Source organism: Rhea pennata, chromosome 1, assembly GCF_028389875.1.
Source record: "Rhea pennata isolate bPtePen1 chromosome 1, bPtePen1.pri, whole genome shotgun sequence".
Lineage (NCBI taxonomy): Eukaryota > Metazoa > Chordata > Aves > Rheiformes > Rheidae > Rhea > Rhea pennata.
This window is the reverse complement of record NC_084663.1, coordinates 134,862,564-134,890,087: the sequence shown is the minus strand read 5'-3', so window position 1 is coordinate 134,890,087 and position 27,524 is coordinate 134,862,564. Positions and strand designations below refer to the sequence as shown.

Sequence of the window (27,524 nt, the reverse complement as noted above, 5' to 3'; positions counted from 1 at the left end):
TTCTTGAGGTAATAAGCATTTAATGATTTTTAGTGTGATGCTTCTATTTAGTAACTACAGAAAAGAACATAAATACTTCCCTTGAGTTTTGAAGGGGATAAGTTTATTTTCCTGCAAACCAGGAACGTATGCATTTCCAAGCTCTGTGTTTGTCATGTCTCAGTTTTATGTTAAGTTTTTCTACAAAACTCTTCTAGAAGAACACGACCCGTACGTGCTTATGAAAGTGACGGCTGGTTGAGGGACTTCATGCGTGCCTCGGCAACTGCCGTCTTTCTTTTAGCATATGCGGCCGTCGGGCCTCCCTCTGAAGCGGTACCTGAAGCACAGCCACCTTCCCGGGGGCAGAAGCCACGCGCAGAGGAGAGCGGGTTGGCTCGGGCGAGGTACTTTCGGTGCTAGCATAACTGCCGTGTTCACGGGGAGGGCTAATGATCTGAAGCGATTTCTGCAGCTGTACCGGTCTACGAGGAGCCGCAGTCCCGGCCGTGGCTACACGCGCAGGGGGCCTGCCCGAAACGCTTCCTGGCGCCCTTCTGACTGAGGTCCTCCCCCTCCTTTAGGACAACCAGGTCACGCGGACCAGGATGGCACCGCCGGAGGCACCGCGAACGCTCCCTCCCCCTGGCCAGCCCGGCCGTCTCCCGCCCCGCGAGCGCCTTCGGCCGCCACGACTACAGCTCCCGGCTCCCCCTGCGGCAGACTCGACTACCGCCCCCGGCATGCCCCGTGCGCGCTGCGACGCGGCGGCCTGCGGCGCTGCGCAGAGCACGCTGGGAAACGTAGTGCGTTCCGCCCTGGGGCGCCCGAGGCTGGCTTCTTCACCCCTGCGGCCCCAGCACAGCTGGGGGAAGGGGGGGGGGGAGGGAGGAGCAAACAGCCCACGTGGTGCGGAACGCCGCGTGGCTATTGGCTGCGGTCGGGAGAAGGGGCGGGCCCTCGGGGAGCGCTTCCGGTGTCCCTCGGTTCGGCAGCTTGTTTGGATGCTGCCGTCACATCATGGCGACGCGCGGAGCGGAGGCAGCGCGCGGAGGAGGCAGCAGCGGCGGCAGCGCGGCGGCGGCACATAGCCGGCGCCAGAGCGGCGAGGCGGCGGCGGCCGCCGCCCCCTGCGGCAGTCCTGAGGTAACGGTGGCGGCGCGCGGTCGGGGCCGTAGGACACGACCCTCCCCTCCCCCCCCCCCGGCCGCGTTACCGGTTCGCAGCGCCTCGCTCCCCTCCGCGCCCCGGGGCCGGCGGCTGCAGCCGGGCGGCGGGGAGGGGAGGGGAGGGGGCCGCGCCGCCGCGCCGCCGCGCCGCCGCCGCGCTCGGCGGGCAGCGCTGGCGAGAGGCGGCGGCGGCGCTCCGCTTCCCTCCGCCCCCGCGCGGGAGGCGGGGGGCCGGGGCCACCGGTAGGGAAGGAGCGGGGGTGCGTGAGGTGGGGGGTGGGGGGCGCAGCGTCGCGCCGGGGGGCGCCGCGCTCGGCCGTGAGGGGCGGAGCCCCCCGGGGCGGGAGGGCGGGGGGCGGCGCTGGCCCCGCGCGCGCGGAGCGCCGCTGGGGCGGGCGCGGCACGTGGCGGCGCCGCTGGGGCGGGCGCGGCGCGGGAGCGGGTAAAGCGCATCCCTCCTCTTCCAGCTTTTATTTACTTATTTTTGACTGAAGCAGCGCTTAAAAAGATTAACCGGGTCACAGCGCCCTCAGTGAATTTACAGTAATTCTTGTTCGCACGTCGGGGTGAGAAAGGCCCCGTGCGCGCATCCGTGCGCGCGGGCACCAAACTGCCCATTAATATTTTGTCTTCGACCTCACCCGCACGATGCTTCGTGCAGCAGAGCTGTCCCGGTTATCCCGCCTCGTGTTTTGCTTAGTGTCGCATCCTGTGGCCGTGCGTAGACTCTGGTGTTTCTTTTGGTGACATTTTTCAGTGGAACGAAGGCCAGTGACGCCCTAAAAATGATATCTTTGATTATTCCGGATGTTGGAGAAATATTTAGGAGACTGGAACTAGTTTTCCTCAATATGAGAAAACATCTTTTCTCCTGTGTGTTTTAGGAGATTACTTAGTAGGAAGTGGCTCCTGAGTAACTTCAGTGTGTCATTATGAAAGCAGATGTTTTTTAAAAAATCAGGATTGCTGTTTTTTAATATATGCACAATCAAGTGGAATTTAATAATAATAAAAACAGCTTGAAAAGTAGCAGGGAATACGGAGCAAATTCTAGGGTATTTTTTCGAGAATAAAAAAAATTCTCTAGCCATCTTCTGCAGGAGCTTTTTATTTCAATACGCAGAAGCGTCTTCATTTTAGGTTACTCATGACCTATATTTGTTGGGAATCCAGAACTTGTCTACCCTGTTTTTCCCAGAGACAGTCTATGGTTGACTGGAAGACTGTTAGGATTAAAGTAAAGAGGAAGTGAAACTGCACTGAGGGGAAGTGAGTCATGCTGTATGAAGTATTTAATTAACACCTGTCCTGGATGCTTAAATTAAAGAGGGGCCAGTGAAATATGCAGCCCTTTACTCTTCATGTAAATGTACAGAAAACCTCCATTTAAACTTTGAGGTCTTCCAATGACATTCTTACTAGAATTACAGGAAGAAATTTTCTGGTGTTTAAAGGTAAAACAGGGAAGAGAGATTTTTTTGTTTTCTGTATGCTGTTGAAAAGAGATATTTAAAAGGTGCACACAATCTCTGTGGCTTTTGTAGTGATTTTCAATGGGACTTTTTTTTTTGTCATGTTTGGGGTAAATGAAAGTCACCTTTAAGAGCAGGAATCTTTGTCTCAGGGCCCCTGAAAGAAAGCGCAAGAAACATGAAAAGCGTAACAGAAAAAAGTAAGGACCATAAGCAAAGGTGATGTGGGAGCATACATGTCTGAACCAGGATCAAAGGATGTATCTTTAATGTAAGGCCAACAGAAATTTAATAACGAAACTCTGTCAGGGTTGACTCTGAACTAACTTTTAGAAGAATCAAATACTTACGGGTTTTCAAAGCAGATGTGTCATAATCTTATTTCTGCTGTATTGGGAATTACAGCTGTGCAGTGCTTTGAAACTGATGATGAGCAATACTGTTAATGCCTTAGTATGGTATTTTGAAAGTAGGTGACTGAGTGCATAGAGCATACTTTTTAATGTGATGACAGAACAGCACGAAATGTTTGTTTAAAACGACTTTCTGACCTCACAACTAAGATTTTAGTTTAGCTAAGAAGCCACCTCAGAGACCATCAGGCTTTTAAAAGGGTGTAATTAGACTGCAGGATGATTTAGCTCAGTGAGCACAGTGTAGAAAAGTACAGCTCAGAGGAATAACCTTAATGAACTAGTGAATCCAAGCACCTGAATTCTTGTTGCAAGACTGAAGGATGAAGATATACCTGCTATAAAATTCAACTTTCAATTTTGTGACAACCCAAGATGCTAATTTTTATGGAAAAGTCATGAATAAAGTTACCAGCAAGAGTGACCTTAAGCTTATGTTTTTGCACAATATGTAAAAAAGCACAGATGTTCAAGATGACTTGATAAGAAAAAGTATATTGTGTATAGGTTGACAAAACAAGTGTTTTCTGCATTAGCAAGTAAAAGTAGATCTCTGGGTTGCCAGAAGCCTAAAACTTCCCCATAAACATATGTGATAAAGATGACAGTGTTTGCCACAGTATCTCTATATAATTGGTCAGCGTAAGTAAAAATTTCTGTACAGCTGTGCATGTAACAGGCTTGCAAATATTCAGCTGAACAGTGTCATTCAAATGGTCTGTTCTGTAGCCTGATATCAAACAAATGATTACATATTTGCCTGCATATTTAAGTTGTCATATAGTCAAATTTGAAAGTCAAGTTTACGTACATATGTTCTTTCTAAAGCTTCTTGGCTTTCTTCTTGAAAGTATTAATTCTGAATGCTAAGATGGTAAGAGTGTGTTCACAGTATAGGCCAACTACTACTCCAGCATTGTAGGGGATGCTTTTGATATACAAATGCTAATGCTTAGATTTTCTTAGGGTAGTTTGTTAGCATTTAGAATAAATAACAGATAGAGAGGGGTTTTAAGATGTTTTGGAGAGTAAGAGTATGTGTGCATGTAAACTGTATTTCAGTATATGAAGTGTAAAATGCAGGTATTTTATACGTAGCATCAATGCTATGGGTAGTGTATTTTTAGATAGCAGTGCATGTTAACTACTTACTGCAGATTCTAGAACAAACATTCATGATATGCTTTGACATGGTAGAATAAATTCTGTCTAGGTGGCTTGTTTGCCCTTATATGGGTATTGCATGCTGCTAAAGTATTTTGGTGTGAAGTAGAATAACATTGGCTTAGGTTCTTGCGATCATAAGCATGCTGTTTATGTAACTGGCTATCTTTGTACTGTTACCTTTTAAATGTGAAATAAGGTAGAGTAGTTCTGATTTGTACCTTTTTGATCAAGGTGCGCATTTGGATAATGAAACAAAACACTGAACTAAAACTCTGGTCTGAGCAGAAGCTGATGTTACTGGTAATGTTCCTACAGGCATCCTTAAGCTCTTTGGTCTGTAGCTATCTTAAATAGCCTGAAGATGATGTGCTTATTCAGAAATGTCACTGTCTTTTAACAGCTGGGTTTGCTGCTAAATAGATTGCAAGTATTTTATTTTCTAATTGTAGACTTTAAATTTTGGTAAGTAATTTTGTAGTCTGTTACGGGATGGCACGTTGTCTGTGCAACATGCTCTTTGTGACTGTTACTGAAAAATCTTTCTGGGTATGTAACAATGTTTTTCTGGTCTTATGTCAGATTTTAAACTGAGTATCATTAAATTTGATTGGAACCTGGAAGTTGGAAGCCAGCTGGAAGCTGAGTGGTTATGGTAGTAGTGATTTCAATACATGGTGGCTTTTTTTTTTTTTTTTTTTTAGTTTAGTAGGGGCTGAATCGGCACTATTATACAATGTGCCATTGGAAGTGCTCCCTTCTGGCTGGAATGTTAAACTGAGATGTTCACTTTACCAATTAATGTGTATTCAAAAAGATAATGGTAAGAGTTTGCGTTCTGTCTCTTGTCTCAGTAATTGGGGCAATTTTGGTGATACTAATATGGTTTAGTACATAATACGTTTTCAGTGTGACATTTATTATTGCTATGCTTCAACATGAAGATTGCAACAAAATAAATCTGAGATTATTTGTAGTTAGAAATGCAGAGTGCTTTAAGAATAAAATTAAGACTTTAGGAAGGCTGTTCAGGCTTCTGGTTATGTTTTTTTTTACCTGTGAAGTGACTGAAAGCTCAACACTAACGTAGAAAATGCTAAATATTAATTTCTTGCTGTATTGGTGTTTGTGGCCCCTATTAGGCAATAGCAGACTTCACAAATTGATTAAAACAAAAAATAAACACTTTCTAGTCTAGATTAAATGCCTTAGGATGTTGGTATGTTTTACCACTACAATCAGTCTGCAAGAGTTTATGGACTGCAGTTTGAAATGAATGAGGTTTTGGTTATTTTTGTATCTTACAGGTTGTTCTAGCTACTAGTAGAACCACTGCCATTCTAGCCTATGGAGACCAATTCTTAATCAGATTTATCAAGAAAATTGAGTATTATTACAAGAAGAGTGGTTGAGCTTTGGTTTTGAGGGAGTGTGCTTGCTGTCAGTAAGCGAGTTTTGTCCTGTGTTTGCTGGAAAACTGAAATAAACTTAAATCCAAAGAAGGTTGAAAAGGAATGCTGTAATTATTTCATTGTTGCTGTATTTTTTAATTGCACTGGAGTGCCCAAGACACACTTGGGCAGATCTTGAACTTGAACTCAGTATTCTGATAGCTAGGTTCTGCACTCCTAGTGCATTAGACTTCAGCAAATGGGTCTGACAAATTTCTGAAAATCCCTGGGTTTGTGGGGGTGTGACTAAGGACAGAAGACTACTAGAGTTGAGGAATGATTACTGGCAGAAAAGAATTGGACTGACACCTAATTTGACTTCTATGAAAAGCTCTACTGAATTAATGACTGTTCTTCACTTGGTGAAACTTTTAGATACTCCAGAATATGCATAGTAATTGCCGGTTCTGAATTGACTTCCATCACAGCTTGCCAAAGGGAGTGGGCATGTCACAGCTTACTAATCAAATGTACACCCCTGCAGATGGCTGTTCCCCCTCCCTTCCCCTGAAACAGTAAAACTTTCATAATTGAGAATAGTTGATGAAAACCTCTGGGTTGTCTAGGCACGGTGCTGCGCTTCTCATGAAGCGCAGATCTTGGAAGTTCCGTGATGCTGTCCGCCAAAGTTGGCGTTAACTACGTACCGGTGTTTAGAATAGGGTATTGCTAGTTCAGTTCCTTCTGCTCAGGTTGTGATCAGACTGACCTTTTTGGTGACTCTCTTGCCTTGACTTCTTTCTATCCATCTTACTAGCTTCCTTGTTTGGCAAAAATCACCTATTGCTGTGTACGGAACTGCCTTAAGGCACTGATTTGGCCAACAACTTTGTTAGAACAAGTTGCACAAATACTGTTGCTAGCCTGATGGAGGGCTGATTTAGAAAGGGGGAATGAACAAAGAAAGCGATAGAACTATTTGGGTACTGTCGCTGTTGAAAGCATAACTGCATCTGAGACGTTCAGCTGTTTACTGGAGTTCCTAGTGCTTCTGATTTCAGAGGAATTCTTGAGTCTATGGATTTTTATAAAGTCTGAAAATACTGTCTTAAACCAGAAGCTTTGAGATAAGGGCAGACTATCTCTACCTTTTGCAAGGCCTCCATATATCAGAAATTCATCTTCTACATAAGGGAAAATGGTAAGTTCCAGCTGCTGTGTTGGTGCTGCAGTTCTACCTTGGTGTCATGTGTGTAGACAAGCAATTTTCCTATGCCTGTCTGTGGCACTCTCTTGCTGTCTCGCCAGTTTAACTTGAGCCACACAGGATCTTCAAATTCTGTGAATCATATTCCAAATACTCTTTTGGGGGACAGTTGGTTAATGGTATCCTAAAAATTATGCTTGCTTAGCAGTGTATTTTTAGAGAAGGTCAGTGCTGTAGTTTCAGCCATTGGTGCATACAGAAAGTCAAGGGAACTATGCAGTTTTCTTGTCCCTTGGCTTTTGTTTGCTCAGCTGACACTAAATTTGGAGCAGTAAGTTTTTCCCTATACTTCAGGAAGCCCAGCAGTTTAAGACAAAAGTAAAAATGTCCATTTTACAGCTGTGTTGAAAAATCAGCTGTTTGAAGTTGAGATGGTTATTATTCGTTACAGCAATTCTATTACTGCATTACTGTTGTCAGACAACATACTTGTCAAATGCCTGCATGATTGCAGAAGGATAATGCTTCAGTGCGTTTGTGCTTGTTCATAAGGCAGATGTATCATTTAAATACTTCCAAAGGACAATGCAAAGTGAAAATTTTCCTTGATAAAATGAATGTTGCACCTTAGTGTCTATACAGATTAGCAGTTATAAAGCCTGTTGTCCTACCTGAAAGGTATTTTATGAATTCCATCCGCTCAATAATGACTGTCCTGAGATAAGGTGTGAAGCAGAGGGTTTGCTTTGAGTGTAGAAAAGAGTAGAGTAGAAGAACTGTTATGTATGTATATTTTTTACAATGTTAGTACATATTTATTTCATGATCTTAAATAACTTTCTTCTAGGCATGCTGAAGAAATAGGGAGTTGATCAGTATCTCAAAGTATATTGCTAGTGTTGGCTGTGTTCCTTTGAGCTATATTGCATAATTTCTTTTGAAGAGGAAAAGGGTCCATCTGTTTAGAATATACAACGCAGTGCAAACTAGCACACTTTTTAGATTAAGTAGTGCTTAAACAGTATAGGTCTGCGTATAAACAAGCCCCACTTCCATAATTATTCCTATGAAAGTTAGTTTGTTCTGTGTTAGTTCTTATAATTCTTACAACATTATATCCCGTAACTTTTTTTTTTTTACATTAAATTGCTTTGTTTTTTTGTAATGATACATTGCTATTGCTTCTGTTTTTTCGTTTTTAAAGGAGATACTTTGTTTACTGAAAGTAAATCTGTGAGAATAATGAAACCTAAGGTCCGGCAGTAAAGCAAGTTCAATTCTGTTTTTCATGCTGTAGCTATGGGTGCTTGTTGTAGTGGTAGGATATAAATGGATTGCAAAAGAAAACAAACCAAAAAAAGCCACCCCAAGAATTATCCCGAGTCCCAACCCCTATAGCACAAAAAAGTGTTTTTTTAAAAAAAAAAAAAAAAAAAAAAAAAAAGTAAACACCACAAACTTGAATTCCCGTCAACTAGAAATTGAGAACACTGGTACTTAGTAAACTATGTGGTGGCATCAGCATGCATTCAGAATATAGACGTATCACTGCAGCGCTAAAACAACTGGTGATGCATAACCTTTTGATTAAATAATTAAAGAAAATAATTTCAAGAAAATTCTCTTTAATTGGATAGAAATAGTGTATTGTTAAAAAGTGTAAGTAATAAGACAAAATTTGAAACCATTGTTTACTTTTTTGTGATTGTTTCAGAGAGGTGTATTTTAACATTGAAGGGGATCAGAAGCATGTTACTTTCAATTCTTTTTAATCAGATTTTCTCCAATGATTAGTGGAAAATCATGTTTGACAGTGAAATAACTTATCACTTACATTATTTCAATAGCATACAAAAGGTATTTCTATGTATTTCTTTGGATTTCCTAGCAGATTAAATGTTTAATGTTTTTGTCTTGAATTGTTTTAAATTAATAGTTTTCAATTTTCTGAAATTAGTATGGAATAAAGTGGGTATCTGTTTTTAATAAAGGTGTCCTCCTTTCTCAATTTCTAGACCATTTTTTCAAATACAGTATATAAGCTGGTTATACTTTTGCTGAGTTTAAGATGCTCTGTACTTGGTGTTGATTTCTGTAATATGCTTTGATTTGTGAAGCAGAAATATTTTCATTGGAGACTCTAACAGCTGAAAAGACACTCAAATAGTTTGAGCTTTTAGAATTTTTTTGAGCTTTTTTTTCAATGAGAATTTTTATTTCTAGAGTACAAATATTTTGCAATGACAAGGTGTTGAAATTTTTTCATAACAGAAGTTAATTCTGGGGGATGTTCTGTGTTGGTTCCTTCATCGCTCTTAGGCTTACTCTATTTATAGTTACTTTGATTGCTTTTCATATACCTATCTTGACAACAGCGGGCAGATCAACTTGGGCAAAACAGTGGAGTCTTAGTCTTATCTGTCCATGTGAAAGAAAGGTGAATGTTCTCATTTTAATACAGTCTCTTGACTTCTGACTACTTCCTTGTCCTTACTCAGCTGATTACTGGTGCAATGGAAGAAGCTGGATCTCAGAAGATGGGAATGAATACCCAGGATCAGCTGGTGAACAGCAAGTACAGTGAGTTGACTGAAACAGTGTTGCAGCATACACAGTCCAACTGTGATGGCATGGAAGAAACCGAGTATGTTGCAAAGAATAGAAAGCTCCTGGGATCCACATGTTGCTCTCAAGAATCACGTGAGGAGACTCCTGGGAGGGAAGAAGCCCGTATTGATCCACCTGATGGCCAACAGGATCCAGAGACTGAAAAACATAAAGAGAAAACTTTAGGTATGTTTTCCTTTGAAATCTAATGTTACTTTAGTTTCAAAGGTTAGTTTCAAAGGACTTTAATGTTTTCATAAAATAATTACATATTTTATCTAGATCTTCATCTCAAATTCACTTTGTAGCCAAACTTTGTCATCTTTAGCAAGATATTCTGAGAAAATGTATACTTCTGCTTAAAGAATAGTTCTTAATGTAAGAGTCCTTCTGTTGGTACTGTTATTTTTGTAATAACTTTAAAAGATTAATGTTGTCATCACTAATTGGCTTTTTAAACTTTCTGTTTGCCCTTGGTGAAGAAGGATCAGATTAGGGAACACTTGCAGAAACTGGACAGATGCAAGTCCTTGGCCCTGATAGGATGTGCCCATGAGTGCTGAGGGAGCTGGCCAGTGTCATTGCAAGCCACTCAATTATGTTTGGAAGGCTGTGGCAATTGGAAGAGGTCCTGGAAAAAGAGGAGAGGACTGGAAGAGAGTAAATGTCACCCCTGTCTTCAGGAAGGGGGATCTGGGAAAGTATAGGCCAGTCAGCCAACTTCAGTCTGTGGGAAGGTGATGGAGCAACTAATTGTGGAAAATATTTCCAGACACATACAGGAAAAGAAGGTGATCAGGAGTAGTCTGCCTGGATTTGTGAAGGGTAAATTATACTTAACCAACCTGATAGTCTTCCATAATGAGATGACTGGCTGATGGATGAGGGGAAAGCAGTGAATGTTGTTCATCTCAACTTTAGTAAGGCTTTTAACACTGTTCTTTAGCATCCTCATAGACAAGCTGATGAAGTACAGGCTAAGTAAGTAGACAGGTGGATTGAAAACTGGCTGAACTGTTGGGATCAGAGGGTTGTGATCAGCATGAAACATACCTGGAGGTCAGTCACTAGTGGTGTCCCATACAGATCAATCCTGAGGCAAATAATGTTTAACATCTTCATTAATGAGCTGGACGATGGGAGTAAATGCACTTTAAGCAAGTTTTCAGGTAGTACAAAACTGGGAGGAGGGGCTGACACGCTGAATGGTTGTGATGCTGCTCAGAGCAATTTTGACAGGCTGGAGAAATGGGCAACATCATGAAGTTCATCACAAGGAAATGCTAAGTCCTGCACCTCGGTGGGAATAACACCTTCTACCAGTACATGCTGGAGGTTGACCAGCTGAAGAGTAACTTTGTAGAGAGAGACCTGGAGGCTCTAGTAGACATCAAGTTGGACATGAGCCAGCAACAAGTCCATATGGCAAGGAAAGCCAATGGCATCCTGGGCTGCATTGGGCAGAGTATTGCCAGCAGATCAAGGGAGGGCATCATTCCCCCTGGAATCCTCAATTCCAGGTGAGATCATACCTGGAACTCTGGGCCCAATTCTGGGCTCCCCAGTATGAGAGGGACATGGACCTACTAGAGTGAAGGGCCACTAAGATAAAAGGCCTAGAGCATCTGTCATAGGCAGAGAGGCTGAGAGAGGTGGGAGTGTTCAGCCTGGGGAAAAAAAGACTCCAGCAAGATCTGATCAGTGCTTATAAATACCTAATGGGACAGTGTAAAAATGATGGAGGCAGACTCTTTTCAGTGGTGCCTAGTGACAGGACAAGTGGCAGCAGGCACAAACTGAAACACGGGAAATGCCATCTGAACAGAAGAAAACACTTTTTCACTGGGAGGCTGATTGAACCTTGGAACCTTGTGCCAGAGAGGTTGTAGAGTCTCCATCCTTGGTGATATTCAAAATACAACTGTATACAGCCCTGAAAGACCTGTTCTATGTGACTGTGCTTGAACAGGGGAGTTGGACCATATGATCTCCAGAGCTGCCTTCCAACTATTCTGAGGTTTTGTTGGCAGACTAATGTTTAAATCTCCGATTGCTGCATTCGATACTATCAAACCACTGGTGATATTTAAATTTCAAAGGCTTATTAAAAATACTCAGGTGAATATCGTTTATTGGCAAAACTCAACCTTTAAATTTCATTGTCTCAGATGTTTACATTTATATTTGATATTATAATTTATAAAATATATTTTTTTGATTTTTAAGATTAAATTTACTTTCACTGAGTTGTATAATGGCACATAGTCAAGATAATTGTTTCTTATTTTGTGGTGATATCCCATTTGTCCTCCCTTTGTTAGTTGCAGTGCAGTGCGGTTCAAATTTTACTAAGTTGCTGTGGTTATGCAACTTGCTTTTATAAACAGGCTACTTTTCTGTGTGGCGGTGGTGGTGTTTTTCCCTCAACATGGTCATCTTCTATTCAATTCATAGGAAAAGAAGTGCTATTATTAATGCAAGCCTTGAACACGCTTTCTACTCCAGAAGAAAAGTTGGCAGCTTTGTGCAAAAAGTATGCTGATCTGGTAAGTAGTTTGTAAAGATAACAAGAATTACTCATTTATTAATATTAACTGTTGGATGACAGAACTTTTAACACAGGACATTTTCAGATGTTTCACAGTATTAGAAGAATGATGAGCACTCAGGCATCTTAGGAATATTGCTTTAACTAAACTTGCATGTAGTCATTTCACTTCTACATGACTGCATAAACCCAAAGAAAAATTAGACTATGATAACTTTCTCATAACCTGCGTAATATTAACAGAAAAGCTAAGAGTTTGGTTTTTGGAGTGCTTAAAATTTTCCTAGTTCTTGTATGTTATATGCTGGCTCTTGTGCTAGCATTTTGTTATTTATGCCTTTAGGATAAAGGGAAAGAAGAGTTTGATAGAGATTTGAAAAAAAGCGTGGTTATGCTTTAGTAAATACTTAACTATTTATATTTCAAGTTATTTTTTGGAAGTTGGAAAGATCTAGGTTTAGTTTTGCTTTGTGCTTTCTAATCGTGCTTTTTTAATCCACTCATTTGTATCTTTCCTCAGTAACAGACTAAAAAGACAGAACAGTAGCAGTAAGTTGTCATAGAGAACATTCCCACAATGATGAGTAGGAGAGAGGATATTTTCCTCTTTAATTTGATAGCCAAAAAAAAAAAAGGCTCATGAGTTTACTTTTCAGAATGAGTCTGGAGACAAAAATACTTATGTTCGTCTTTAGACAAGGATATTAAAAAACAGGAAGACTGGAAATACTGTGTACATGTTTTCCACCACATTTGTAGATATAAATTTAATACAAAAGTAAAGAAGAGACACCTGAGTAGCTTGAAAAAAGCATGAAGTTTGTCTTCTCTAAACTAGTTGTCAAGTGTTTTATACCTGTAAATGTTTCTGAAAATGATATAATGCATGCTAATATAGCATAATTTTGCTGGAAAGTTTTTTGGTGGGGGGGTAGGGAGGGGTTTGTTGTTGTTTAGTGGGGTTTTTTATTTTTGGGGGTTTTTTTGCTTTGAGATGAATACTGTCTCCAGAGCTTGGAGAATGAGTTTGGAGATGGTCTTTTTTTGGTTGTTACAGCAACAGTAGTCTCTTAAGAACAGAATTAGAATTTCCTAAACAATACTAACCTGAGTCTTTCTAGGAGGTCTGTTTTGTTTTTTGCTTTGTTTTTCCTTGTTTCTTGCTCTCTCTCACTTGTTGGGATGAGTGAATTTCCTCCAAACTCAGCTTCTCTTAAGGTAGTGGAAATCACTTTTGCTTAATTGAGAAACAGTATTTTCATAGTACAAGTCAAGGAGGGGGAGCCCACATGAAAACAAATTTGCATATTGTGAGAGGAAATGCAATAAACGAGTTAGAACTTTTGACCAATTCTTTGTGGGTGTGGTGCCTTTTCTCTTTGAGGAAACAGCTTCCATGTCTTAATCATAGTGATGGTAATGGCCTATATAAGCAGTTAATTTGGAATGAATTCCTCGCATATGCATAAAGAAGATGGATTTTCTGCACCACCTTCAGTTTGTATGAGTTTGTTGTTGTTATTGAAGGAAAGTTCACAAACTATTTAGGAGACCAGCTAGGCTAAATGAATTGTCATCTCTTTCAGTACATTTTTCAATCCATAGAAGTTTGGCCATCAGGAGAGATGTATTCATTGTTGTGTGTGTGTGTGTGTGTGTTTTTTTTTCTTTTTTTTCTTTTTTTTTTTTTTTTAACTCCCCCAGAAGAGGGCCCACAATTTACAGGTAGAACCACCATCCTAGAAAATCATATTGCTTTCCCCATGATGCTCAGAACTACTGGGAAGATGGGTGGGAGCTTGTCCAGGTGTAATAGTGGCCCCATTTTAGCTGACTGACTCTTAGGGGTATTTTGTTACCCTTAGAAGAGTCCAGTTTGCTCGAGTTGTCTTCCTTTTAAGATGCATTCTTTTCGTCAGGATATTGGTAGTGAACCACTGACATAGGTGTCAGTTCTAATGCCAGCAGAGGTTTGAACTGTTTATGACAGTGCACCTACAATGCTTTTTTTCTTTTTTTAAAGATTCATCATCTTTAAAGCTCACTATCAGGTTTTTCAGTGGTGTCTCATGAAAAGGACTGTACAATTAAGGTAGGAATGCCTCTCTCCTGGCAAAAGATCTTCCACAATTTTTTCCCCTATTTTGGAATTTATAAGAAGATCAATTTATGATGCAGAAAGGTTTGCATTCTTGGTGATATGTATCTCAGACAGGAATACTTTTACAGGCCTGTCTGGAGTTTCATATGTATACAAACAAGACAGCCACCTGAAGTGTTTTTTCAAGCCACCTGAGAAAAGGGCTTTTATGTTTGGATAAATTTCCTTAACATTCCTTCACTCTAAACTAGATGAACTATGAATTTAACTTATTGTCATGGAGGTCCTTAACTCTTTATTTTTTTTCTTCTGTGCTTTAGTGTTATTTTGAGCTCTTTCAGAAAACCATTGTTGTATTCTTCTCTGTCATGATGTTGTTCCTGGTTGCCAGCCTTTCTTTCCTGTGTTGTCTAGAGGCTGAGGCACTGTCTGATAAGGAGCAGTTTACATTTAACATTATGGTACCTTCGTTACAATAGAGCAGACTCCTTGTAAATAATATGGTTTCTTGGGGAGCCCAAAAACAGTCTTACACAATGGTACTTACACTCAACCTGCTATCCAAGCAAGAAACTCTCCCTTTCCCTGGATGTTGATAGATAATTTTGTTTGCATGAAATATAATGCTCTACCTTCTACCATCTAAACAAACTAAAGGAAATAGAATCAAAATTTTGTTTAAAATAGTTGAGACTGTGAATCTCATGCCATCAAAGCATGGGCCGTGCAGCTTTAACATTATTTGATCTGGTTTGCCTCAGGGCTGCTAGTTGTGTTTGTTCACTTCTGAAATACTCTAGCATTTTAGAAACTCATATCAACTGCTGCTTCCCTCAGTAGGAGCACCTGCTAATGATGAAGAACTCTATTCAATCCTAAGCTTTTTTGAATAGGCTTGATAGTAAAAACAACTGACCTACCTAGCTAACTACAGGTAGTCTAGTTAACTACCTGTTGGCTAAATAGCTGTGTGTAGCTAACATAGGAGAATGAGAAATAACGTGACTTGAAGATAAGATCTGAGCATAAAGATCTTCTTTATATAAGATATTTTTGGCCTGAGGGTAAAAAGGCTATACTTCAAATTAATTTGTAAAATTAATCTTGAGTAACACTTCATTTTATTTTTTCTACAGCAAAATCAAATTCTAATGGACTGATAATTGCTAGTAATCTCAGCTGGCTTTTAATACATCTGCCACATTCTTCCTTCTTAGGGCTAGTCCTACTCCAATAGCTGAAAACAAGCTGATAGCCCATGGTCAACAGGTCCATGGTTCCTTTTCCATTAAAGGCAAATGCTTGTAAAGTTGGGACATGTGTGGGATTGTTTTATTTTTCCCTTCATCTCTCCTTACACATTTAGAAATGTCTGTAGGGTGATGGGAGTTCTTTGTAAGAGCAGCTTAGGGGGTCTTAATGAAATTCATCTGAAATGTTTTTTAAAGTTTGTTCAGTCTACTTTAAATTGCTTGTCTTAGCACCCGTTTTCATTTAGTAAATATACTCTCTACCTTTAGTTGGAGGAGAGCCGAAATGTTCAAAAGCAAATGAAGATACTACAGAAGAAACAAGCACAAGTTGTGAAGGAGAAGGTCCACTTACAGAGTGAGCATAGCAAGGCCATTCTAGCACGTAGCAAACTGGAATCTCTCTGCCGGGAGCTTCAGCGCCACAACAAGACGTTAAAGGTTAACTTATTTACATAAATTGCATGAAAGGGGGGAAAGAAGGGGAATCCTGTGTCTTAATTACTTAAATTTAAATCAAAATTTAAAATCAAAACTGCTGCTTTTTCCTTCCCTTTTGTCTGTTACCTGAATCCGTAGAAGATAAGGGGCTTGTGGTGTTAGCGTAAGGTAAGATTCTGTAAATGATACAGAATTTCTAGATTCTTTGTTCCATGCCCTTCACAGGGGAGGATAAAGGTGACATATTATGAATTTGGTCTATCTTGACTCTAGAACTTGAAACTATACAGAAGCGAGTTATTACTATTATGTCTAACTCAGATATGAAAAAGGTACGTGTTTTGGCCTGAACATGATTAATATTCTTTCATAAAAGGAAGAAAACATGCAGCAGGCACGTGAAGAAGAGGAAAGACGTAAAGAAGCAACTGCACACTTCCAGATTACACTGAATGAAATTCAGGCTCAACTGGAACAGCATGATATACACAATGCCAAGCTCCGTCAGGAAAATATTGAACTGGGAGAAAAACTGAAGAAACTCATTGAGCAATATGCTTTGCGAGAAGAGGCGAGTACATTTCTGATGGGATCTCCTTAGTTCCTTGGCTATAGGGATCAGATAAGTATTTAATAGGGGAGGTGGGGAGAAACCCTTTGCGTTTTATACCTATCATGGAGGTATCATGTAAATAATGTAAAATACTCTTTTTATTTTATTACTTGGAAAAATAAAGTAGCTCTTTGGCCCAGTATTTGCCTTTTCAGTCTCTGTAGTTTGTCACATATGTTAAAGTTGCATCAAAAAAATCTTTCACAATGAAAGTGGTTAAGTATAAGCAAGTTATTTGGAGGCTGTGGAATCTCTGTCCTTGGAGACACTCAAAACTTAACTGGACAAGGTGTGAGCAACCTGATCAAACTTGAAGTTGGCCCTGGTTTGAGTAGGAGGTTGGACCAGATGACTTCCAAAGGTTCTTTCCAACCTAAATATGCATTTAATATTTGAAGGTCTTTTGAAGTACAGTTTTTCATTATAATTTGGATATAAGAGTTAATCTAAATGAACCGGAACAAATAAAGATATGGAATATTTTTTTGGCAAACTCCTGTATTGTGTAAGCTCACGTTACTGGCATTCAATCACTTAAGCTTTCATGCTTTAAGAATATATTGTGTTGGCATCATGGCAACTGTATATTGGGGCTGATTGAGCTAGCTTTCATTGGCACCAGTGCGTGAGACAGACAATTTAAGTTACAGAAGTGTGGTAACTCAGGGCTGGTCAATTCTTCCTGTCAGAAAACTAAGTTTCATAGAGGTTTGTGGCTAAGGTTAATGTCTGGTTTTGGTTGGTACAGATTGTTTGGAGTTTTTTCTTTAAATCTAGAATAATTGGGAAGTTCAAAGTGAACTCTTGTTTTCCTGCCTTTTGTGGTCACAGAATATTTGTAGCTACCATGAGGTGATTTGGGAATAAGGCAGAAAGTTATCTTATGCTACTTAGCAGCTGGAAGTAAGATTACATAATCACTTGTTTGTGGAATTTCATCAGCCAAGTAGTCTATCCTTGGCAAAGTTTTCTGTTTTTTCTTTTTTAAAAATTAAAAGTAATATCTAAAGTACAAAAGGTTAAAAGTAGATACTGGCTTTTGAAAGAAGAACATAGGCTTTTTGTCCTAAGATTATTTTTTTTGAAACATCTGTTGCAAAGTGATTGACAGTTTGTGGTTTTTTTTACCAATTTAATAAGATGGCTTTAACTAAAGCTTCCATGAAAGTTGGTATTAAAAAAAAAAAAAAAAAAAAAAAAAAGTATAGTTATGGATGGAGATAAAAGGAGGAGAAAATTTGCATATAAAAGTCTTTCTGCTTGCTTTTGCATGAAACCTCTCAAGAATACTCATTTTCTTCGCTGCCCCCTCTGTGCTATCTTATTTGACCTGTGCACTGTTCATATTTGACTAACCTGATTTTTCTTTCTCTTTAGCATATTGATAAAGTGTTCAAACATAAAGAATTGCAGCAGCAACTTGTGGATGCCAAACTTCAACAAACTACCCAGCTTATAAAAGAAGCGGAGGAAAAACATCAACGAGAAAGGGAGTTTGTAAGTGAATGCTATGTATTAGAGAAATAACAAAATTTTCGTAATTTAAAATGAATAGAGTGGGCAGCAAGCTGAGGTAGTATGTTCCTAAAGTTATAATAGCTTTCAACATTAAGATTGAAGGTTTTTTTAATAGTTTTATGTGTATATAATGGCTACAATGTTAATGCTCATATGTACTGGCAACTAGTGTTGCTATTTGCATTTCTTCAACAAATGTGTTGGATTTAGGCTTTTTTTGAGCTAGGAGTGTCTTGAGCTGAAACACCAAAGGGGTGTGGGGTGTTTTGTTTTTTTCTTGTTGTTTTTTTGCTCTCGTGTTCTTTTAACTCTTTGTGCTATAGGAAATAACAAAAGCAGAATAAAGCATATTCTTTTCTAAACTGTTCCAAAAAGTATGTCTGATATTTTGACTGTAGTGACTTACCTGTAGTCTTCTAAGAAACTAACTGTCAATCAAAAATAAAAAGCCTTAGAAAAAGACTTTAAAAAAAAAATCCATACGGAGTTGTAACCATTAGGAAAAAAGCTTTACTTTTCCAGGATATACTTAATGTAGTGGATGGCCTTACATTAGTAAACCATAGTTTTGGCATCATAAGATAATGAAATGTCTTACTTGCCTGTAGGGTTCTCTCAAAACTGAAGTAAAACTATATGGAACTAATCTGTGGAGATAATATCAGTCACTTTAGAAATAACGGTGGAAAATCGATTACATAAATTTCAGTTCAATAGTGAACTGCTTGTATAATTTTAGCTGTTCAAACTTGCTAACAAAATACAAACATAAATCCTGCTTCTAATTAGAAAAAAAAAACTCAATAAAAACAATTTATGTATGATAGCAGGTACTTTTAAAATAGTTAACAAAAAAAGCTTGGTGAGAAAACAGGGTGAATGACCCTTAGGTGAAAGTAGTTTTTTTTTTGTTTGTTTGTTTTGTTTTTGTTTTGTTTTGGGGTTTTTTTGTTTTGTTTTGTTTTTGCTTTTCAGAAGTGACCTCCTCTGTTAAACTTCATTCTTTTTTTCATTATAGATCAAGTTCTTTTAAGCCATTCTAAATGAGTACATTTTTTTTTATGCTGTGCTTCCTACAGTTAGCAATAAATACATAATTATTTTTTGGTTTTTCTTGTTAGCTGCTAAAAGAAGCTACTGAGTCCAGACACAAATGTGAACAGATGAAGCAGCAAGAAGCCCAGCTGAAACAGCAGGTAATTTTTTTTCTTCTCTTTTTTTTTTTTTAATGGAGTATAGTTTTCAGTATAGTTGTTCCAGAATGAAAATATTGAGAGACTTGTGGAGTGGTGAAATGTAACACTTCCAACATGCAAAACCTACATGTTGTTGTTCATCAGATACAACCTACTTTTTGTGGAAAATACTTGCTATTTTTAATTTAATCTTAAATTTAATCTTTAGTAAGCAGCTTCTCAAGAGTGAGGTGTGAAGTATAAGTTGTAAAGGCTTGGTGTTTTGTAATTGCCAACCTTTGGAAAGTACTGTTACTACCAGGTGCTAAAGATGGAATTGTTGGAGTTGGTATCCTTTTAAATTAATGATGTTAATATTACAAGGATTAGAATACATGAAAGCTTAAGAACCTGTTCATTGTGGCTACTACTTTATCATCCTTTGTATACTTTGAAACTGTTCTTCCTTCTCCCAAGACACTTTTATCCTTTTTATAGTTGTTAAGGGCCAGGCAGACCCTTTTGACTGTCAAGAGTTGGGTGGCTTTTTTCCATGTGGGATTTAGAATTTTTCCTTACCTCCTCTTGCTGCTATTCCTTCTCTCCTTCAGGAAGAAAGGGAGCAAATAGTAGGGAGCAAATAGTGAGCATTTTATCCGTGTAGTTATTCAGACTCAGTAACCTAAAACTGAGTGTCTCTGTCCATAAACTTCACTATTCTCAAACTTTGTTCTTGCTGCAAATGCTACAGACAAATCCTCGGTGACAGGGAGGTGGTCTCCAGTGATTGTGCTGCTGTTTCAGATCACCTGCAGGCATTGGCTGTATTGAGGCAAAGAAAAATGCTTGTTTAAGCTGTTCCTTTCAGTGTATGTTAAGTAACTACCTTGCCTCTTACTCCTTTATTTTTGAGTTTTTTATTGATTGTCGTCTTCCAAGCTGTTTCATGCCCTTTCTAACACTTACTGTACCTAATTCTGTCCCAGGGCTTCCAACAATTTTATTTGAAGTATATGTGTAGCTAATTATATAGATATATGCACACACATATATATGGTACACACGTGTATGTATGATATACAGACACACATCTTTGAAATAGGACTCATTAACCTCTGGATTCTCCCAAATAGTTTTTGTCATGGATAGTCTTTTATCAAAATCTTTCAAGTTGATAACCCTTTTGTTATGTTCCTAGTGCATTTTTTATTTATACCACTCTTAACTTTTACTTTTTGTAATAATGATATAATTTGAGGTTTCTTTGGAACAGCAGATCTTTGTAGAGTAAGATGAGCTTAGGAAGTTCAATCACAAAAATTGCAGAGTCATGACCTGTTTTTGGTAAGCAAGGCTAATTCCTGTTTCATTCTATTATTTGAGAAAAACATTATTTCTGTGCTCTGAATGTTACTGTCCTTCCCTGTGTAAGAACAGAGAGAATTGATCAGCTCTGAGGTGTTTCTTCAGATAGAGTAGAAGTTGCTAGTAAATGACCATGGCATTTCATAATCATCTGTTGTCAGAAAATTAGATTATACAGTGGTAATTTATTTTTAGGCTTATCTCTTGTATGAAAACTTCCTTCTTTTGAAAAACTGTACTAATTAACATATTTTGCTATCTGTGATGAATGGATTTATTGTACAGAACAAGAAACTTCTTTCATTAAATATCAATGCTTTTTCACTAGTTAAAATTAACATTTACATGAACTCCTGTCAATATTCAGCTTCTGTAGTTTTTCTCACTAGCCAGATTTTATAGGTTATGGGTGTGTCTTGATTTCTGGATTTAGTCAGGTTTGTTTTATCCCAGCCTTATTTGTTAGCTTTGTTTTCTTGGGAAGATGGGAAGATAGGTCTTTTTTCAAGTTTCACTTCACTTAACAAGAACTGTATTTCCTCTGTACTAAAACCCACAGGATTTTTTAATGGGGAAGCAAAAATGAGATATGATGATTAAACATTTTATCTTTCAACATTTTATTGAACTGACATGATGTCCTTTTCTTTAGAATATAATGCTATTTTATAAATATAGATCACTGCTCATATATATAACTTGAATAGCATGTTGTTTTTACTTCTGCTTGTTCCTCAAATTAAAATTGTGGAATAGTATGAGAAAATTACAAAGAAGTTGATATTCCATCATTTTGACTTGAATTTCCTCCCATACTTTAATGAATATTTCTGTATGGAAATACAGATGTATAGGGTAATAATGTTCCTGCCTTTTTTCAACAGCTTTCTCTTTACATGGATAAATTTGAAGAATTCCAGACCACCATGGCAAAGAGTAATGAACTCTTTACAACCTTCAGGCAGGAAATGGAAAAGGTACTTAATATTAGACCTACATGAAATGTAATATTCAAATATATCCAGTTAGTAGAATGCATTTTGGATTTGACTACAGCATTTACCTTCTAAAACTTTATCTTGAAGATGTATGAGGATATATTTTTGACATTTTAATTTGGATCTTGAGGTAAGGAATAAGGATTTGTCATAGAAGAGAAATACGATATTTTTCAGGTTTTTGAAATACTTGCATAATATCTGCATCCTAATTCCAATGTTTTATCAAAGGCAATAGTAGTTGTTTGATTTTTGTGTGCTGTACTTATATTTTAAAACTATTTTGGACGGTTTTAGCTGTTCTCGAGGAAGGTTCATATCTGTTTCTTTCAGGAATCAATCTTGTTGTCTTTGAGTTGCAGACTCAGAATTTGTGGGATTGATTTAGTACAGAAATATGTTTTTTGTAAAATAACTTATAATGTTACTTCCAAAGTCCATTTTGGAAAAAAAGTCAAATCAGTAATGTATACCTACCTATGTTACAATGTGAGCCAAGAAAATAAGCCTTTTATTTGCAGATGACGAAGAAGATTAAGAAACTGGAAAAAGAAACAATAGTATGGCGTACAAAATGGGAAAACAATAACAAGGCTCTTCTGCAAATGGCTGAAGAGGTAAGTAATTACCAGTCTCTTAAGCAGCAGTATTGCTTAACTAGGGTCTGCATTCCAGAGAACTTCATAGTTTTTCAGTTTTGGATAAAAATGATAGAGTGTCACTACCTGTTCATGGAGTCACTCGTGTTTTCTGTTGTGTAAATGTGCTGTTCTCCTAAAACACAGAAAATGAATTTGGCTTTTCATAGTTGCTTTGCCTGACGCATAAAATAGTCATCTTCCCTTGCCCACCATTTAATTGGTGGGGTAGTGTGTATGAAATTATACAAGCTGAATGTGTTGACCATTTTTTAATCTATTGAGCAAAGTTCTGTCAGTTCTGCAATAAAAGTCTGTTTTAAATAATTAATCTTTACCTAAAGGAAATGACCTGTGAGACTTTGCTTACATGGCTGCTGCTTTTAAGGTCGTGAGATGCCATTATACTTATTTGCTCTCCAGTAAGAGAGAAGCTTAAAAACATTTTTACAGAGGCCTTACCCATATGGTTTTAAGTTGCTCTCTTACATTTTCCAGTTTCTAGTTGATATATATTTGGTGTAATCTTTCTAAACCTTACTAGTATATACCTAACTGTTCATTTAAAATCCGCTGTAGCTTTACTCATCTTCCTCTATTTTTAAGGAGTTAATTGGGCAGGTTGTGAGTATGACAACTTCTGGCTATAACAACTGCTGGAATCTAGATTTTCTACCTTTATTACCTCCTGCTCCCTGTAGTTGCAGTTCTTGGGTTCTATTTGACTGAAGTAATCAAGTGTGGTGGTCAAGTACTCTGAGCAAATTTGTTCTAGCATAGCTAGTATTTGACCTACTGAATGCATTAAGATTTAATCTACAAGATTAAACAGTGGTGATTCTTTTAATTAAGTTTTTTTTAAAAAAACCACTTAATTGGATCACAGAGCTTCTATTTTCTTTTGTCCCTCAGAAAACAGTAAGAGATAAAGAATACAAAGGTTTTCAAATAAAACTGGAGCGTTTGGAGAAGCTATGCAGGGCTCTTCAGACAGAAAGGAACGAGCTGAATGAGAAAGTGGAAGTCCTTAAGGAACAGGTTTCCCTCAGAGAGGCAGACGTGGATCTAGCTGTGCAAGTGTTGCAGTCCTGCACACTGAATTCCCATGAGGAGCTGGGAACTCCCACTGACATGGAACCAGGAATCCAACCTGATGTTGAATCATGTGCAGCAAATAGTTCTGAAAAGACTGTCTCAACAAGTCCTGTTCCTGGCACTGAATCTGTTGACTAAAGTGAAGTGTAAACACTGTATTGAGAGATATATTTTGTGTATAACTTTCTCTGTTGGTGGTAACTATTGGTTTTGTGGTGAAAATTTTCTTACTTTTTCTACCATATCTGTATTTTCTTAGAACTACTGGACTTATGTGGTACAGGAAGCTGCATAGCAGCTTGAAATAGCTTAAACTATAAATTTTTCACAACTGTGTTGCACATCTGCCTCATTTTTTAAAAGAAAATATTTTTCCATAAAAGGATGCATGTGCATTTCCTCCCTACAACACCAATCACTGTCATTGAAGACTGTGTAAAGATAGAACATCGTTTCAGGGGACAATAGTGACAGCATGTCACAACAGCATTTTGTTTTTGTTCGTTGAATTGCCACTCAGTATATTAATATGATTACCAATTTCTTCAGTAAGTTAATTTACATCAGGACATCTAATGGCCAGTAAAAATTTCATTTTTCTCCCCTACTATGTTTTCATATATATGCATGAAAAAATATGGGTCCAGAATATAGTAAAAGTTGTTAAGGGGTTTTAATATACTTTTTGGTATGAAAAAAACAGCTTTGAAATACATTAATTTGCAGCTGGTGAAACAGGGTGTACAACTTCTTGCAGATTTCTCAGGGTTGTGTTGTAAAGGTTAGTTTAGACCATTTGCCCTACCTGTGAACAAATTAAATATAAATGTGTGAGAAAGTGTTCAACAGTGTTGTGGAGCGGAGCTTTGCAGTTGTGTATCCTATTACACGGGTAGTCACATTCTTCCCTCTTGGCTACAGTGTGTCCATAACTGCAGTGTGTCCATAGAGAAGTCTCTTACTGTCCACATGCTTCCCAGTGTCTTATTTGAGGGTGTGGAAAACTGACACTTGCTGACTGAGCTATAGAAGAACATGGCTCTGGCATATAGGCTTCTCTAATAGCCCTATATGCAACATGTTTAAACATCAGTTGAGTGTACTGGTTATAACTGAACATGTAGATTCCTGTATTTTTCCCAAAGTAAAATGTGAAGTTTCTTGCACACTCAACCTTGAAGTTTTACCAGTTGGCAGAGTGCCTTACCAGTTCCTTAAGGTTATCTGGTAAAGATGGTACTTTAGACTCTGTTAAACTAACATGTTACAGGCAAAGTTTCTTTATTAACACTTAAACCACATAGTCGTTCCATGGAAAAGTGGATATACATGTTTTGAGTTATTTTCTGAGAGAAATCAGGACCAATAATTACTCTTTTTTTTTTTTTTTTTTTTGGCAAAGCAATGTGTTAAATAACCACAAGCTACCCTTAACTTTAGTTCGCATGCATTTGCTGTCTAGTTTTGGTTGCTGTCATTTTAAGAAATATGAAAATGTGTAGCCTTTTCTGGTACTTAATGTTCTTTGCACTTACTTGGGAGGGGATTTCTGAATCAAGCACATCTCCTAATGAGCTTCCCACCCTCGTTGCCCTTGACAGTTTAGTGGCTAAATTTACTTGAATGTTCAGGCTGCACTGAGCTCCTGATCCTTTTTCTGTTGTAATGTACATTGAAATAATGTAGCTGTCTCTTAAAGAGAATGAGGTTATGTAAGGCCTGATAAATGTGTGTTAGCTCATACCGTTGAAGGGGACTGTGCGGAAGTGACACTTTGGAAGTGGTGCAGCGAACGGGGAGCTGGCTGTTTTCCTGTTAGGTTAGTGCAGTGTTTGTGTTCGTGGTCCAAGCACGATGCAGGAATGAAAAGAAGGTAGCAATGAGCAGTCAGCTGAGTTAGGCTCAGAGCTTTGATATGTTAATCACGTTAACCATACGGCATAAATATTGGAAAGGAGTATTTCAGACTTGCTCTTCAAATGACTTGCTTTTTAGAATCAAACTGCTTAAAAATGGTTACTGCAAGAACTGGTTTTCAGTAACACTAAGCACGAAATAATTTTCCTGAGGGAAAGTGAAAAACTTTGTATATGATGCATCATACCCTTGGCGAGGTAGGACATGCAGTTTTCTATTTTTACAATTTATTATTTGAACATTTGTATCTTTAACAATTCTTTCTATCGTGCTTGTTCTATATGGAAATAAGAGCAAATTTTGGACCCTGCTGCAAGAATATTTTAAAGGGCTTTTGAGATGTGGCATGTATAGAACAGCAATACAACATATTTGTTACTGACTTACATATTAAGTGAAGCATAGCACCCCAAGTAGAAGGCTTTTAAAATGGGGATATTTTTTCTCTCCTACCTGTGACATACCCACATAATATCAATTTTTCATCTGGCCAAGGTGAGCTATACTTTTCTTCCTGAAACCAGTCAATACTATTTCATAAATTGCTTGAAGAGTGTTGTTTAAAAAAAAACAAAAAACACAAACTTATATAAGGGATAAGTTCAGCACTCTAACTGATCTGCCATACAGCAGGCTATTGCACTGCCAGTCTGCAGCCAAATTGGCTCCACTAGGGTTTTTAGATAAACTTGTATTAATGCCTTTCTTCCACTACTACAAACTGTTTAACCTGGGCTATAAACTTACATAGCCTGAAATAAGTATGTCTAATTGTCAGAACTCTGGGGCCTGATTGAGTGTTTCACCATGATTAAGCTGCAAAACTAAATTATACATGATGCAAGACCCAAATGTCTTGCATACACATGTAAGTTAGGGTTGTATCTCTCTGATGTCTTGTCCTTCCTCTCATTACACTTACACCTGGTTACATTACAGTTCAATTCTCAGGTGTTGCAGAAAATCTACCTCTTTGGACTGTAGATGGAAATAACTGTGAAAAAAGTGATGCAGAAATCTAGTTTGTGCTAAACACACTGCTTTATTTTTACAACCCATGTCTGCTTTCATGAGAAAAAATGATAAATGAACAGGCAGTCTTTGTTTTGCTTTTCAAAAACATTTTGTAGAGATTTTTCACTAATGTGAATCTGAAATTTTATCTACTCGATTCTGTATAGATTAAATAAGTATGCTTAATATATTGGACTCTGAGTTTTTCTTTAACATCATATTCATGACTGATTGGATCTACTGAACTCTTACTGTATTTGTTTAAAAATTCAAGAATGGAAATTAAAAGATGTGAGATTTTGAGATTAAGTGTATTGTTCAAGTTAAATGGCATAAAGACAGTGGTGGTTGGGGTCTTGTTGATGACTTGCATGTTGCTGATGGTGACCAGTACAAGTTGCACGGGCATTAACTGGTAAGGCCGAACTGCTGTAGCTCCTATGCTCTTCCAGCAGGCTCCTGTTTGGTGGCTTCATAAACGAGCGCACATTAGACCCTGGAGTGCAGGATCCCTCGCTCAGCCTCTACCTTCCCACTTTGAATCCAGATTGTGCTTTTTGTCTTCAGAATGTTATTGACTCTTGAATGCCACAGTTTGATGGGATGCCCCTTTTTTCTTTAACCAGGCTGTCTAGTGATGTCAGCAAGTGCTCCCTCACTCTTCCGTAAGAATGCAGAGCTACTTGCTACTAATACTGTGTAATTCTCTCCTGGTTTCCTTTCCTGCAATGCTGTGCGTTCAGTTTGCTGCCTTTGGCATCTCTTTTAAATTTTGACAACTTCCCTAAATTGTGAGAATTGGTTTAGAGGTCACTTTTCCTTCATGTATGCATTTTCCTAGGTAGGATGTAAAAGTGTTTGTCACAACATACTATAATGATGTGCTCTGTGACTCTTTGTTCCCCTTCTATAAGATGAACTGGGGAGAATGACCCACATTTTGTATTAATTTTTTGTCAGAAATGTGGCTCATCCTCCCTGGTTCATCTTGGAAAAGGCTCAGGACCTACATTGTTGCCCTTTTATAAGTATTTGGAAATCCAGGTATACCTTATTGACTGAATTGCTCTCCATGCTATGCTGCTTTGCTCCTTCAGAGTATTCTCTCTGATGTGAGGCCTTTTCCACAAAGGTGCTGACTCTGCCTCACCATATAAATGTCTCTCCTTGCTTTGCACGGTTCGTACCTATATGGCAGTCAGATCTAGTGGTGGTAATTCCATGGATCTTGTCAGTCCTTACAAAAACTAGTGCAAGTCTCTAGCAAAAGCTTGCAAATTTGGTTATACATCACTGTTAATAGATAGGGCTAAACCCTTCAGCTATTAATTTTTTTTTTTTTTTTTTTGGCAAAGTTATGCTGTCTCCCCTCTGGTGCACACACATGCATACACCTGCTCCCCTTAACTCTTCTGTCTTCTGTAGAGTAGCTCTGAGGTGAGACCCTCT

General features: G+C 38.4%; 1 protein-coding gene across 1 annotated transcript; it reads left to right on the top strand.

Annotated features, from left to right (window-relative positions):
• The first annotated feature begins 984 nt into the window (after positions 1–984).
• Positions 985–26,225, top strand: TXLNG (taxilin gamma). The gene is made up of 10 exons (XM_062574350.1): positions 985–1,125; positions 9,294–9,588; positions 11,857–11,948; positions 15,572–15,742; positions 16,119–16,313; positions 17,733–17,852; positions 18,995–19,069; positions 21,298–21,390; positions 21,933–22,028; positions 22,962–26,225. The coding sequence occupies exons 1-10, from the start codon at positions 1,000–1,002 to the stop codon at positions 23,280–23,282; spliced, it is 1,584 nt and encodes a 527-aa protein (XP_062430334.1). The 5' UTR covers positions 985–999; the 3' UTR covers positions 23,283–26,225.
• Positions 26,226–27,524: the final 1,299 nt, after the last annotated feature.